The sequence below is a fragment of the Anoplophora glabripennis genome, unplaced genomic scaffold (assembly GCF_000390285.2).
Source record: "Anoplophora glabripennis isolate ALB-LARVAE unplaced genomic scaffold, Agla_2.0 scaffold1009, whole genome shotgun sequence".
In the NCBI taxonomy this organism is placed as follows: domain Eukaryota; kingdom Metazoa; phylum Arthropoda; class Insecta; order Coleoptera; family Cerambycidae; genus Anoplophora; species Anoplophora glabripennis.
In genome coordinates this window covers 39,621-56,717 of record NW_019417140.1, presented here as the reverse complement: position 1 = coordinate 56,717, position 17,097 = coordinate 39,621, and the positions used below count along the sequence as shown (strand labels likewise).

The following is a 17,097-nucleotide window of genomic DNA, read 5'->3' as shown; positions in this document are numbered from 1 at the left end:
CAATCTCGGATCTCGGAATACGTTGTTGCATATAAATTGCTTGTTTGAATCTGCTGTGTCGTCGTTGCTTTGTTTGTTTTACTTTTTACTGTTATTAAAAAACCTTCCTTGGAAGTTCTGGTGTTTTTTTTTGTTCCTTCTAAATTATGTGTCCCATTGGGTGACAGTGTTCCCTGTACAGCCAACACCTGGATTACACTTTATGTGAGCAATGGACGGTAAGTGTCTAAAATTCATTCTCTGAACATACAACATTTCTACGTTTCCACATATAATTAAAGTGTAAATATCAATATATGAGCTTCCTTTTGCAAACTGATAGATATATAAATAAAATTTCCAGGGTCATATTTAAAAAAATGAAGATGATGGTCCTGGAGAGACGAAATGTTACATATAAAAACTGATTATGCCACTTGTTAGAGGGCAAAAAGTTGCCATGAGAAAGTGTTCTTCTTTTTTCAATATCACCTCAAATGAAATGGCTGAAATGAAACAAAAATGGTTTTCCAAAATTTCGGTTTTTTTCAAATATTTTGAAAACTAATCGTGTTAGCTTTGATTTTTTAGAGGCATAATGTTGGTCCCCTGATTATGCAACTTTGCCCCCATTTAAGCTAGTTCGTATCTCTTACCGTTTCCGAGATCCCTGTAGTGAGAAGCAAATTTGTAATAGCCTGTATATAAATTTATAAGTATTCAAATCCTTTAGTATATTTAAAAACAACTTAAAAAGGTACTTGACTTAATAATTATGTATTTATTTAAGTATAAGAATCCATGACCTATGAAAATACGAAAAAGAACATTTGTTTGAGATGTGTCATATCTTTATATATATATATGTGTCATATCTTCATATATATATATATATATAATCACAATTGTGCAAAATTATCCACACAAGAAGTAATACATAAAATGTGTCCCAAAAGTAATGCAGGATGTGAATTGTGTGCCATTTTCGTTCCAAAGACTTGGTAACATTGTGCAGAGTCACACGTTGTAGTAAACATGGTTAGATAAAATGTCTATCAACGAATGTCCGGCGCATGAAATGGTTGGCTGGTTTCAATTCCTGGGTTAGCTGAATTTTGAATGGATGCAGATGCAGATCTTTTGTTAAAATCTACTGCATTGTACTTTTTGACATGTTTAATTGCAGTGACCGATGGCGCACTGAGGTTACGGAAATTTCCGCGACTATCACTCATCGTAGAAATATTTTGGGCTGAACGACCAGTATGAGACCGGCCTGTTTTTTTATTGTTTGCAACAAAACCAGTTTGTTCAAATTTGGCAACTAATCTTTTCACAGTTGTTTCATATGAGTTTTTCCTTCTACAGAAAATTCTACATAATTTTCGCACAGTCTCAGCTATACACTCTCCGCAATTGTAATGAATTTTCACAATTTTCACTAGCTTATCTGTCGCATAGAGCTCCATTTTGTATGAACGCAACGCGGTTACTACAAGATATAATCCTGTACAATGCTGTGAACTCTTCGGGATTAAAACGGTGCACTTTTCAAATCCTCCATTCCTTTTGGGACACTATACAGGCTATTACAAATTCGCTTCTCACTACAAGGATCTCACAAACGGTAAGAGATACGAAGTAGCTTAAATGGGGGCAAAGTTGCATAATCAGGAGCCCAACATTATGCCTCTAAAAGATCAAGGCTAACATATTTAGTTTTCGAAATATTTGAAGAAAAAAAAACTGAAATTTTGGAAATCCGTTTTTGTTTTATTTCAGCCTTGTTTGAGGTGATATAGAAAAAAGAAGAACACTTTTTCATGGCAACATTTTGCCCTCTATCGAATGGCATAATCAATTTTTATATGTAATGCTTTGTCTCTCCAGGACCATCATCAACTTCATTTTTTTAAATACGACCCTGGATATTTTACTATATTTTTTGCAAGCCTTCATGTCCCCCAATACTCTACTGTCTCAGCCCGAACAAGATTCAGACGTTTTGTCTCAAAAAATTCATCTTCAATGTATTCAAGCCAAATTCATCTAAATTTTTTATTTAGATTTCTGAGTATTGAATTATCGTACACTCTAAGTGTCATTAGGCCCTGTGAGATCCACTTAGTTACTTAAACTATTACCATCACACGTTACAATAAAACATTATTAGTTTTAATCCCGTGCTTATAGTTTTTCTAGGTTTCTCGAGTGCTCAAAATTTAAACAAATTTCGATCTAATTTTTTTCAGGATATTCATACAAATACATGACATGCTCTTTCGCAGTTGTGGTTACAGATATAATAAATTCCGATCATAATACACTTATCTTCATTTTCAACAATTGCCAAAATGGAAACGTTTTTGAACATTTACTGTAGTTTTTTAAGTATAATATTTGTTTGGAGTTTTGGTTGTTCATATGCATTTTTAAGAATTAAATTGTCATAATGAAATTAAAATTGTAATGTTTTAATTTTGACGCAACAACATCAAATTATGTATGACCAGGTGATGGAGATTAAAACTCTAATATAATTTTATGGTAACGTGTGATGGTAATAGTTTAAGTAACTAGGTGGATCGCACAGGGTCTAATGACACTTAGAGTGTATGATAATTCAATAATCAGAAATCTAAATAAATTTAGATAAATTTGGCTCGAATACATTGAAGATGAATTTTTCAAGACAAAACATCTGAATCTGATTCGGGCTGAGACAGTACAGTATTGGGGGACATGAAGGCTTGCAAAAAATATAGTAAAATATCCAGGGTCGTATTTAAAAAAATTAAGTTGATGATGGTCCTGGAGAGACAAAGCGTTACATATAAAAATTGATTATGCCATTCGATAGAGGGCAAAAAGTTGCCATGAAAAAGTGTTCTTCTTTTTTCTATATCACCTCAAACAAGGCTGAAATAAAACAAAAACGGATTTCCAAAATTTCGTTTTTTTTTTCAAATATTTCGAAAACTACGTGTTAGCCTTGATTTTTTAGAGACAGAATGTTAGTCCCCTGATTATGCAACTTTGCCCCCATTTAAGCTACTTCGTATCTCTTACCATTTCCGAGATCCCTGTAGTGATAAGTGAATTTGTAGCAGCCTGTATATACAATGAAAATAAGTTTCTTTAATACAGAAATATATAATTTATAAGAGACATTATATAAAATAGCACAATACGAGACTTAAAAAAAAAAACCTTGCAATTAAATCTGAAACGAGTGTGGACTTTGTGAACTGAAAAAAGCTTAACAATGTGAAGATATATAAACAAAGCCAAAAGCACACGACATCTTAGCTTGGTGCCTTTTACCTTGAAGAACATGGAGAGTCTAGTCCACGTTCCAAACTTGGAGCCAGAATACGAATTTCAGGAACCGTGAGTACACTCGCCTTGCGCCTACAGCCAACATATACAGGCATAACAGCCAGACTACTTTACTACTGGCAGTCATTCCAACATTTCTTTTAATACAGTTTTACAAAATACCAATGTTATTCCATTATAAATTTATAAATGGATTAAAAGAAATGTTTAATTATATTAAATTTATTCCAATACAACTTCTTGCAAACAGTAACCATTATAAATTTTAATTACTTTATCATATTGAGGAATACTAGTTAATCTGAGATAATTACCGTACAAGTCAATTAATGTTTTAACCAAAAATCAATTCCGAAGGTACCTACTTCATATTTCAGCTATGAATCATAATAATAATCACTATAATGTAAAGTAGTATTGAATAGTAGACCAGCGTTTCTTTTTTACAGTATAAACGAGAATAATAAAATATGATTATGTGTTTCGTAAATCTCTCTTATCCTTAACCACTCAATAAAGGAATTAAAAGATTAATAACAGGATTATTGCAAGAAGCTGTTTAAACACCTTTGTGAAATTTTTTATATATCACTGTCTGGTGGGAAATAAAAATGTGGCTGAAGGTTTAATATTTATACCTCTCCAGGTCAGAAGAATAAGGTAAAGCCATAGCCAGTGCTTTTGTATCACTTTCTTCACTATTTGGAGGTTTCTCCTCACTTTCACTGTTTTGGACTGAGGCCATCCTAAATCAAAGCATCACAAGTTATTTATGACACTAAGTAAGTTTCAGAATGTTGATAAATGAAGGTATTGTTTTATGAAGTTATCGAGAATATTTTAATAAAATAAAAGAAAATGGGAAGATCTAGCAATATTTATCTCTGGCTTCCATAATTAAAAATAGTTACAAGAACGTACAGAGAAGAAAATAATAGTCAAACAAAAATATCACACACCTTTCGGCAACCAATGCTATTCTATAAGAATCTGATGGATTGAAAATTCCTGCAGTGGAGATTGAAAACACTGGTGATCCTTCACTGGATAATAAAAATAACTATTGTCTACAAACTACTACTAAAAACTATTTGAGCTTAAAATGTAATCATAGAAAATTAATTAAGGACTACTACATACTGTGATTGTTGTAAAAGTGTATGGTATGATCCAGCAGGTTGCCACACTTGTGTAGAGCCTAGTCTGAGTCCAATACTATAATTTGTTTTTTCCTTAAATTAAAAAGACATTGTAACAACATAATGATTTAAGTAATTATTTACCTTTAAATTTTTTTTCTCTTCTGCCAATACTTTTAGTACATATCTGTAACTTCGAGAGTAACTGTTCAGAAAATTGGTTAAACTAATCATTGCACTTTCAATAAATGCCCATACAAATAATAATGCATTTATTATCTTCCTACGAATTGTGACTTCTGCAACAGAAAAATTTTAATGTTACAAGGCTATAACCCTGGGTCGTAGAATTAAACCAAACCGTGTTTAGGTTTTTTTTTATTAGAAAAATGGCCTCCGCAGAGCTTGTAGCCTCTGGTAGGGTTTGCAATCCCGCATTCCGCTTTACAGCATTCCAGCAATTTCCCGCATGTCAATGAGACCTGCGGAATTCCCGCATTTGTGCGGTAATTCCCGCGCGGGAAATTTTTGAATAGCGTGTAGCGAGCGCCCTGTTTGGTTTGCGTGCGCATCCCGTTCCCCTGTGATAGCATCGATCAATCGAGCGAAAGAAATGATTAAAATCGGCAGATCTTTGCATCATTCAAACAAATTCCTTGATTCGTTTATTTATTTTCGAGAAAAAAAGTGTTTACAAAGTAAAATTTTATATATAACTAATAGTTAAAAGACCGTATATGCAGTTTTGTGACCCATCTACAAATATCAAAAATATCGTTTTTGTTTCTTTTAATTTAAAAATTTGTACATTTTAAATTTCTATTATTGTCACTTAGCAGATTTATGTACATCTATTTCATTAAGAGGTACATAGTATAAACGCCGCATGTGACCACATACGGCTTTCTTCTCTAGCAGAAGCGTTGAATATTATTAATATTAAAAATTAGTAAAAAACCCTGTAAGAACATTCAAAATATCATGTATAGGATGTACATGTTTTGGTTCTTCTATTAATTTCTGTTGAAAATGTAGCACATACTGCACATACGGCATTTTTACCTAGCAAAATCTTAAATTTATTAAGACAAAACAATATTTTCGACGCTGTTTTTATTGAAATTGCAGTTTTCTAACATTCTTCAAATACATTAAAAAATATTTGTTTTTCGTTTGCCGTTACCGAAAGAATCAAGTTATTACCTTAATTAGTAAATGAATGACAGCCAAATGAAGTATGCCTAATATCTCTTTGCAATTTTCTCTAAACTGTCATATTCCGAAGTATATTATCGATGTATCTAGCAAATATTTTTTTAGAAATTGTTACTACAATTAAATTACTAACTTAACCTAGAAGTTTATAAATTTAGTAATTTAACAGCAACAAGTACGTTAAGTAACTAGAGACATAATAATATCTATGTAAAAATAACAAAAGTATTATATTATTGATGTGTTGATTTCTGTTGATTCTTAGTTAATAAACATAGTTTTTAATCTATATAATGCTTATCTGTTGATTTTTAAATACCAAGAATTATTTATATTTCATTTGATTAAAAATAAACATTCCACAATAATAGCATTATTATTTTCATATATAAATATATTTTTAAATCTCTCGCGGGAATTACAGCGGGATCCCGCTGTAAAGGCGAATTTACCGCAAATTTCCAGCTGGAAAAAAAAGACTGCGGGATTGCAAACCCTAGCCTCTGGGTCTCACCACAGGTTAGTCCGACCCTGACAATAATCATTTTGTAGTCTTTGTTACATTATTGCAATATTGCAACTTTCCAATAAAACTTCAAGATTTAAATAAACAACTTTACAAGAAATTTCAAATAAGAACAAAAGAGGATCCGAGAATTTATGTATTGTTTTAAAAATTAAGAAACATGAAATATTTTTATATATTTTGAAAGGAAATTCTAAAAATGTTGAATCTTCTACAATTTTTTAAAAAATATTTGCTTCGCATTCTGAAAATCGCATCCAAACCAGTCATCTGCAGTGCCGAGCTGTCACCAATATCATTTAATGACACAACCGAAAAAAGGTTTACATTTTTTATACATTTATATTGTTAAATTTATTATCCAGAATAAATTTTTTCATTAAGTGTACTATTTTAGCCTCCCAATAATATTTTTAAAAACGTAGTTAATAATATTTTCAATAGTTTAACTCTTTACTTTTCTTTCTATAAAATTAATCAGATGGTTAAGAAATGTTGGTCAAGTAATGTGGTTTAAAAAACCAAATTTTTTTAAACAATAAAAATCTCAAATTTACTTTGCATTTAACTGTTATATTAAAAAGTACAGTACCTTCATAAATGCCCGAGTCCCACATGACCAAATTTGTTTTGGCGCTTAAGAAATTTGATTTTCTTAAGTTGGTATTTCGAAATTATGAAGGAAAAATTACCAATTAAGACCCTAGATGAAACGTTAATCCAGAGGCACTTGTAATTTTTCATGTTTTTATGTCTGTTGATTGTATAATTTAGCATCATTTATCAGTATTTCTGTGGTGCCTTTCTACAAATTAATCTGTCTGTTGAGTTAAAAAAAAATTGATCTTATCAGAACTCCAAAAATTGGAAATTTTTTCCGTAAGTTAAACGAATACCCTAAGATTATGTTCATTTATTAGATTCTTATTTCTCGTAAATTTGTATAAAAATGCCGTTTAGACCGGAACAAGACACGCAGATGGAACTTGGTCTTACTCTTTGCAATCATGTATGGAACAATTTTTTGAAGCCTTATTAAAAGATATAAGGGAAAATATTGCATTTACAAGGGCAAATTGACAAGCAAACCTACTGTTTCAACAGAAAATGTTGTTGAAGACATTTAGTGGTGAAAAGTCCGAAGAAACCTGTTTCATAGTGATCTACTCAAACAGGTACTGTGATAAACTTAATACAGTTTGAATTATGTACATTTTTTAACCCAAAAGGTAAAGTTGAAAAATGGTTAATAAACAATTTACAAAATTTGTATGATATTACTATTCTTTAGAATGTATTTTTTATCAGCATAAAATCTTACAGCTTTATGCTTCTTAATTTGTGTATTTACAAGAAGTAACTGCACATATTATATTGATATGTCCGTAGGTGTATCAGTTGGGACTTGTCACAACGCATTAAAGAAGCAGCTGCATATGCATCCCTAAAAGGTTCATGTTGTTATGTCCTCCTGATCACAACACAACCAACGAGTACGATATTATCGATAATGAACATTTAAACGATAATTGTAAAGACATAGGTACATTTATCTGATTATGTAAAAAGTGAGAATTATAGAACTTGCGCTACAAAAATCTGCATGATTTTATTGAATTTAAATTTTTATGTTTGGCCATATCAGAAACAAGATATTTAAACATCCTCTCCACACATTTGAACAGCTGGCAACAGCAATTGAACATGAAATAAACATTATGACACCAAATGAACTTGAACCCGTTTTTGAAGGCATGAAATGCAGAGTAAATTTATGTTTGGAAAATGAAGGTGATCATTTTGAACATCTATTATAAATTTAATCACGTGGGACTCTGGTATTTATTAAGTAAACTGAGCACTGCAGATGCAAATCTTAAAAACTGAAAATATAAAAAAAATGGTAATTCATTTACATCTATCAATCACTTCCAAAATTTATATATAACTTCAAAATTTAATTCTAAACAACTTTCTTTAATAACACTTTGCAATACCTGTTTATACAAGGTTGCTTTTGAGACATTATTTTTTTTTTTTTGCTAGATATATAAAGACAAACAGCACTGTTTGACGAATTGTCTAATTACACAGAAACGATACTGTCTATACCAAAGTCTAATAAAAAAAATGTTTCCCATATGATGAGTACTTTTTGCTCGTCACTAAACAATATTACTCACTAGGTTCTGTTAATTCACTGATATCTTCATCTTTGCTAGTACCTGGTTGTGGATCGTCGTCTTTTGGAAGTTCTCGAATGCGCACACTTCTTGGTTCGTGTTCCTCGATCTATGTGGAAAAGTTAAAAATAATAAAAATTGTTTTAAAAAAAGTGTCTATCATTGTAACAATTTTAAGAACATTTAGAGTGATCTCTCTTACATTTGACAATTTTGTGAAGATGATAAGTTATACTTATATACAGAAGCAATTTCAAACTAATAATATGAAAATGTCACAAAGAGATAGATCCAGTGTAAATTAAAACAATAATTAGCAAATATTACTGAAAAAAAATCAGCCAAATCTAAAAAATTGATAATTAAATTAAAGAATTTGAAAAAAATTAAATGCATACACATATCAAAATTGTATTTGTTTTTTTAATGCAAATCTTTGAAATACTCTGACAGAATGTTTCGCAAATATCAGTAATTTAAATGTTATACTGAGAGAAACTGTTAATTTTGGATATCAACTAATTCAGTGAATAATGATAATAGCTTACTGCAGAATCACTGTTTTGCTATTACCAAAAAAGAAAAATTACATTGCTATTTATTTTATATTAAATAATTATTTATGTAACCAGTTTGAAATATTACACAAGTTGTAGAAAATCTCCTAATGTATTACACACTATATGTAAGTATACTTAAGTAAAAACTTTTTAATGTATTACGTTTTTATCAGTTACCACTAATAAATCACTTCAATTTTATACAAAATCTGAATCAGTACAATGGGCATTGAAACAAATGTGTTGTATTGTATTGCTGCATCCAGGGTGTTCCAGAAATAAGTGCCAACATTTTGCCACACATTTAACTCATCAAAAGCAACAACTTTTTGTCTAATTTACTTCAAAATCTCCCTTGGTTTTTAAGAACCATTTATTTAAATTTGGTATATTTGTTACCTTCCACTGGAGCATAAGTAAAACGTTTAGTTAAGTTACTAATAGACAGAAAAAAGCACAAAAATGGGAAATAGTATCTAGACTTGCAAAAAATTTTAAGAAAATGGGGTCCATAAAACATTCATATATATGTTACTTAGATATTTATTTAATTCATAGGTAGTTCATTAGCGTTATTTTAATGGGTATGAAATGCCTCAGAAAAATGTGCAATTTTGAAAAATCATATTAGACAAAAGTTGTTGCTTTTGAAAATTAAATATATGTTTAAAATTATGGCACTTATTTCTGGGCACTCGGTATATATACGAGAGTAGTACCAAAAGTATCCGTCTTGACATATGATGGTGGTGGTTGTTGTGTGAAAAAAATTACTAGAATAGAAAGTACCAATCTTATAAAGTTTAAGTTTGAAGCCGCTATATTGTTTAGTATTTGTTTGGCAGCCATCAGTAGTGAATGCTCTCAGTGAATTTGTAAACACAGAATCATTATGTGATTGATACATTTGCAAGGTCTCTGACCAATCAATATCAAAGCCAAGCTGAATTCTACTCCGGGAGAGTCTGTTTCTTTGTTTACAACAATGATAAAATGTTGGGTGGCTGAGTTTAAATGAAGCCATACGAGCTACCAAGACGAACATCACAGTGGTCGATTAAATGAGTTGATCACACCAGAAATGGCGGATAAAATTCACAGAAAAATATTGGATGATCGTTGGGCGTTGACTAAAGGGGAGCGAGCTAACAGACATGTCAGGCATTTTAAAAAGGCAGGCAATCAAGTTTTTGATGATGTTTCACAGCAATAAAGCCCAGTCTTTGTGTCGATTCATAACCATGGATGAAACATGGTACCATCATTTCACACCTGAGACAAAAGAACAGTCCAAACAATGGACTGAAAAGTGAGAATCTACTCTAAAGAAGGCAAATACAGTTCCATCTGCAGGTGAGGTCATGGCACCAATTTTTTGGGATGCTTGTGGAACAATTTTCATTGATCATCTTCAAAAATAAAAAACAATTAGCGGTAAGTATTATGCAAACTTATTGCAGAGTTCAAGTGACAAAAAAAAACAGCCACATTTGGTGAAAAAGAAAGTGTTATTTAATCAAGACAATGCACCTGTTCGATGAGTTAAAGTTTGAATTGTTTTTTCATACACCTTATTCGCCAGATTTAGCCCCCTTGGATTATATTCTCTATTCAAACTTGTACAAATGGGTCGGTGGTAAAAGATTTGTCAACAATGAAGAGGTGGAGTCTGTGGTTGATGGCTATTTTGAGGAGTAAAGAATGTTTATGTTCAGGTACACTTGTTTATTTTATTTTTTTTTATTCAACATTTTGCAATTAATTTTGTTAAGTTACTGTTATAAATGACAAAATTGTTAATTAAAAAAATAGAATAATATGCAGTATGCTGCAACACGTACATTACTCGACGTTTTTTGAAATAACAAATTATAAAAAAAATAGTGTATACCTTAATACTTAATATATAAAACTGTTTGTTATTACTAAAAATTTTTCGATTTTATTCATACAAGTTTGCTTTGATATCAAAATTAATAGCGTACTCTTATCTGATTTATAGTCGCTACTCTTGATCCACTTATTTTTCTTTTTCACAAAATCTGGGATGCACAATTTATTCTGAAAATAATTTTGTATGCTTAAGCAGACTGCTATAAAAAGAATTATATAGTGGACCAGGCTAAGCCTCAAACTCCGGGTCCGAATCGTTCTTACTGCACCTCAATAAAAACAAATGGCTTCTTAAGGGTACGGTAGTCATGTGCTTGCATAGACTTTGGAAATTAAATGCAGGTATGCGACACTTTTATTACCGGTACTTTATGATCTGCTGATGATAAACATGTGTGCATGGGGAACCGCGGAAATGTGCACGTGCAAATCATGCCCATCGCATCGATATATGTATACATATCATTCAGCTTTATACATTATATTTATATTTTGGATATTATGTTAACTCTATTAACAAAAGTAAGAGTAATGACTATAAATCAGGTAAGAGTGCGCTATTAATTTTTATATCAAAGCAAACTTGTATGAAAAAAATCGAATAATTTTTAGTAATAATAAAATTTTTATATATTAAGGCATACACCATTTTTTTTATAATTTGTTATTTCAAAAAAACGTCGAGTAATGTACATGTTGCAGCATACTGCATATTATTCTATATTTTTAATTAACAATTTTGTCGTTTATAACAATGTAACTTCACAAAATTAATTGAAAAATGTTGAATAAAAAAATAAAATAAACAGTGTATCTGACCATAAACATTCCTTACTTTTTTAAAAATATATTATATAAGTTTATTATAAATATATAATTAAAATAAAGCGTCGAAATATGTATAAAAATTTTGCATAAAAAATATTTTTGTATTAAATCAAGTTACATACAATTTTATTTCTCATAGTTCATTAAGTTGATTAAAAGTTTTAAATTTAAATAATTAAAATCAGCGTAATTGTTGATAAGCAAAATACTATTTGTAATTAGCTATGAAAAGTAGAACATTTTGTCATTTTCTTTGGTTATGAAAGACCACTTTATATGTGAAAATTAAAAACATTTTTTTATACAATCACAACGCAAGTTAACCTGTCATAACATTTGAACTAATAAAGGCATCTAAAAGCTTAATATTTTGATACTACTGAAAACTCTCTAGCTTAACTAGACCATTGGTTATAAGGTAAGAACTAAATTAGAAAGTGCAGTGGAATGCTAGTTTTTAGCCCACTCTCCATGGAAATAGATATATCATAATGTGACTAATTGAATAGATAATTTAATTGAATATCTGAATAATTGAATAGAGGGGCCTGCAGCCCTTCGCAGATGGCAATACATACTGAAAGTTTTGAAATACAAACTGTGTGATAAGTTTAGAATAAAGTAGGTAGGTATGAGAGATGCATGATTAATATGTTAATTTTAAAACCCTTCGCAAATCATTTTAAAATTTTGAATTTACTACTAATTTACTTGAACATTAGATTCTGTTCTCAATGAACTTAAAGTAATTATACTTTATTTAGTATGAATAGTTAACATTGCCATTGAAATCATGATTTTTAATTTGTGAAATTAAAACCAAGCACATTCACTGTATTCAGTTGGTTTCTAATAAAGATTAAAGAATTAAAGAGGAACAGAATATTATGTCTTATAGCATATTTTGAAAATTTAATTTAATTTTTTTCTTTTGACTCCACTGAACAAATTATATTTATACTCATAAACATGTAAAGGAAAGGTATATAAAATTACCTATAAAATGATAGTCGGTAATACAATAAAATAAAAAATAGTACAGAATACCTAAGGGCATGTTCACATGTTATGAAATTACTGTCAATTTAGGACAGAACTGAAAGGCTACTAACTATTTGATTGTTAGTAAAGAAATTCAATGTTTTGATTCTGTTTAATTTTCTGTATCACGTGGAGACATTAAACACATGTTAGGTATAATACTGTGACCATAGAAATATATACCGACCTTATTTAATTTTTTTGTGCATGATATTTGAATATTATTCTTAATCTTTAATATTCTGTTGACTCTAGAATTTACAGTTAATTACTCTGAAATACCCTATACATTATATTTCCAACTCAGGTAGTGATCGGTTGTGTCAGAGACATAGGAAGATAAAAATATTCTACACAAAAATAGAGCTATTATGATGGAGTTCAAAAAGACTGCCTTTGTCTGTCCAAGGAACCTATTTATGTACATATCTATAAAAGTGTAATCCTGGTATGTGCTTTTAAAAAGGAAATAAAGCTAATAATTAAGCAAATAATAAAGAAGTGCTAGTGGTATACAACACGTCATCGTTTTTTACACTATAAGTAACTCACTGTGGGAGGAGCAGAAAATGCTGCTGATAGTTGTGACCGAGCAGATTTTTGTCGCGATAATGGCATGCTATATTGCCTTTTTAATTCCAATTGCGAATGTCTTCGTATGGCAGTACCAACATCTGTCTTCATTGCAGTACTTATTAACTATAAATCCACATTGTTACTAATTTGATAAAATAAATTTGAACACATCAACAAATTATCCGGTTTCTCTAAATGAAAAACCTTACTAGAGAACATTTTTCTTTTTTAAACATCTTATTATTTTGAACAATTTAACATGTGTACGTTTTTAATACAAAATATTATATTACATTCTAGTGCTTTCATAAAATATTTTTTCTACAAAAAAAAATGCAAATTTAATTAAAACATAATACCCACCTCACTAATATTTGGTTTTTCACCAAGTCGACTTTCTCGATCGAGGGATTCCTGAGGAAGGAGATCTATCTCATCATCCTCAAAGTCATCAAACATATAGTAGTCTCCAGACCTAATAGCTATAAAATAAAATAAATTAGTTTAAATACATTTGTTTTGTATGTTGTGGTCATGCATTATAAAATAGCCTTGTTATATAAAAGCGAAATTAATGTAATATTTTAAAGGATTTAAGCTGTAGCGAATGAAACATGCAAAAATTAATTTAGATTATGTATAGTATTTACATTATGTAATATTAAAGAAGTTTTTTAAAGCGTAAAGCATCTGCGATTAAGCTACAGCAACATGCAATTCTATTAAAACTAATTAATATCGTTTAAAAAAGTTATTCAGAACTGCAGAATGGTTCTTGAATATTTATTTTATAAACTTATGATTGTGGTTCAGTTTTTTTTTACTAGGGTATGTATTGGAGTTTCACAAATTGATGTATGTCAAAACATACTGATTGAATAATTAATACTATATGCACTGTAGTGAAAATAATATCTATATTAATGACCAAAAATATTAATATTCTTTCAATTATCTGTTTCTCCATTTAGTAAATATTGAAAAACTTTTTTATATACTGCTGCATAACTATAAATAATTAAGATTTTTTATATACAGAGTACTCTTTTTCAAACGTCATAAAAATCTTGATTATCTACAGTAATGTAGGGATAATCTGAAAAAACTTTCGGATTACAGAATTCATAATGATTGATATCTATAATTCAGACACGTTTGATTTATAGATACCTTAGTTAATCATATACAGGGTAGGAAAGTACCGATGGTCTATCTGAAGTAACGTGAGAGCGATAAAGTAAGCCATAGAAATCCATGCAATAGAGAAGGATGGCTATAATGAAGGTGTCTCTTAGTCACCACCCGTTTCGCCCTTCCACAAATAAGATCCACTTCTTATTATGGCTTACTTTATCGCTCTCACGTAACTTCTGATAGACCATCAGTACTTTCCTACGCTGTATATACATAATTCCTCTACCAAATATTTCAAAATAAAATATGTATGTAATACATTTCAAACATAATGAAAATAAAAACAAATTTCTGAGAAATAGGGACATCCTACATATGTTGCATACGTACTGGAATTTCAAAAGATAAGATTAACATTTAACCAATAGCAAAAAGAATTAAGATTTACTTCTACTCTTTTAATTGTTTTTTTAAACAAAATTGTCAAGAGTTCTTTGAACGCATTTCTTGATGTTTAGATCGACAGCCTTCTGTCGAAATATTCTTAAAATAATCAGATCATGAAGTGGCTCTTGGACAGACGTGTGCGCACGTGCAAAGATAAATATGTAATGCTAGTTCAAATTACGGAATGCAAAAGTTCGGATTATGGATAGCATTTTACACAATTGGCCGTTCGGATTATAGGGATTTCCGATTATCTATACATTACTGTATTTAATATTTTTGACAATATATATATTCATTAAATTATTTTCATTAAAATTTGTTTCATTTTTTTCGCTCCATTGGTTAAATGTTGTTCTACATTGGAAAAAAAATTCTCACCAAATTTTAGCTCTCAATTTTAATTTTAAATAGGTAGTAGCTATTTAATTTTAAAATTTTTCCATTCATTTAACACGTAAACATACGTTTCTTTTTAACTGCATTGCACATTAATTTATTGTAATTATAGGGGAATCTTTGTTCTTTGAAAGTATCTATAGTAGGATCTAGGTCACTTGAACAGTTTCACTGCTAAAAAATTTTAAAAGTAAATTTTTGTCGATTTTTACATTTGTCTCATAAATGACTAGACTTACAGCAAAATGTACATGACATTTTTACAGGAAATTAAATTTCTATAAAATTTAAGCTTAGATACCAAGCACATGCAAAAATGTATTGATCTTCATGGATAATATTTTAAAAAACAATAAAGCTATATACGATAATTAATTTATTTTTTTGTTCTCTATTTCCGTAATATAAAAGGCAACCCTCAGTATACGTTAATTCGTGCATACAAAAAATAGTAGAAACAAATTTATTACATTAGCTTTAAGAAGAAAAAGATAGTAGTAATGATATGAAATATTCTCAAATGTGCACCATTATCTGCTAAGAGAAAAATCAAAAATGTTTTCTGAATCTGAACTGCTATCTGAAAAACTGGTCAAATCCAAACCTCAAGTTATTTCAAGTTAACAAAAAAGAAACAATATATTTACTCATGTTAACTTGGGTAAACACGTTAAGCGGTTAAAGTAAAATTTCAGTATTATTTTTTCAAGTTTGTAAAGACAAAATTTCAACGAAGAATTGTTGATCATTTTTACCTATTTTCCTCAGCTATGCCCTATTTACATATTAAATCAAAATAGTCATGCAACTTACCGACAGATTTAAAAATTTAATTTGTATGACAGTCCATTTTTAGCTTTGGAAATATAAAAAAACTAATAATATTAGACACATGTCACTGTGTTCTAGTAATATTGTACTTGATATACAGGGTGATTCAGTTATAATGTCATTAATTTTAAGAGCAGATAGAGAAAAATGAGTATAATACGATGGCGTGATTAAAAAAAAATTTAAATGCATATTTAAGCTGAAAAAAAATATTTTCAAATCATTATTTAACCCCCTTTTCAGGCTGTTACTGACCGGCTGACGTCACAATATTATGCACGGCTACGATATGAACCTATGAACAACGCGCCCTAGATGCAACGTTGCCATATTTATATATTTTCGCTCATATAAAGACAATAAATAAACGGTTTTGCTCACGTCAACCAATAATAATTTAAAATGCTATAAATTATTTTTTATTTATGCAATCAACATATTAAATTGTTATTGTTGCCCAGCAAGAACCTCGAGGTCTGAGCATGCCTTGCCAAAAATCAGTTTTTATTAGCATCATAATTTTAATATTTTAACAACATTTGCTGTAAGCCCGAAGGGGAAGGTTTTCAAACAATTCTACTAAAAATTAGTAACGCGGCCCATTCAGATGTTCAGGTAGAAAATGCGGCCCAATTAAACGATCGCCATTGACATTGACACCGAATCTCCTCTGAAAGCTATACCACCGACGAGTAGTGTGCGGGTAGTAGTGTGTTTCATCTGACCAAATGTGACTATTATGGCTGCAAAGAAATTAGCTGTTTCACTTTAAATAAGATTTAATATTGAAGTTACAAAACCCCAAAAGTTCAAATAATTTAAATTTCATTTCATAACCATTTCAATTTCGTTACAGAAATAATGTCATAAAAAACCAACACTCACTAGATAAATTATAAAGAGAGGATAAATTGTATGCAGTATTTAAATATTGACTGCAATTAGAAGAGAGACTTGTATATTCCATAAAAAAACAATGGGACGGAGACAAATAAACAACTCGGTAC

At 30.0% G+C, this 17,097-nt stretch overlaps 1 protein-coding gene across 6 annotated transcripts in view; it reads right to left on the bottom strand.

Annotated features, from left to right (window-relative positions):
• The window catches only part of LOC108913781 (piezo-type mechanosensitive ion channel component), a gene marked incomplete at its 5' end in the record, with an annotated part of 120,390 nt that overhangs the window by 68,307 nt on the left and 34,986 nt on the right, over positions 1–17,097 (bottom strand). For 4 of the 6 annotated variants that reach the window (XM_018719402.1, XM_018719405.1, XM_018719403.1 and 1 more), the window contains 7 exon segments: positions 3,304–3,390; positions 3,957–4,064; positions 4,278–4,361; positions 4,459–4,550; positions 4,602–4,756; positions 8,382–8,490; positions 13,643–13,761. In XM_018719402.1, coding sequence (XP_018574918.1) covers positions 3,304–3,390; positions 3,957–4,064; positions 4,278–4,361; positions 4,459–4,550; positions 4,602–4,756; positions 8,382–8,490; positions 13,643–13,761 — 754 coding nt within the window. 6 annotated transcript variants of the gene reach the window in all.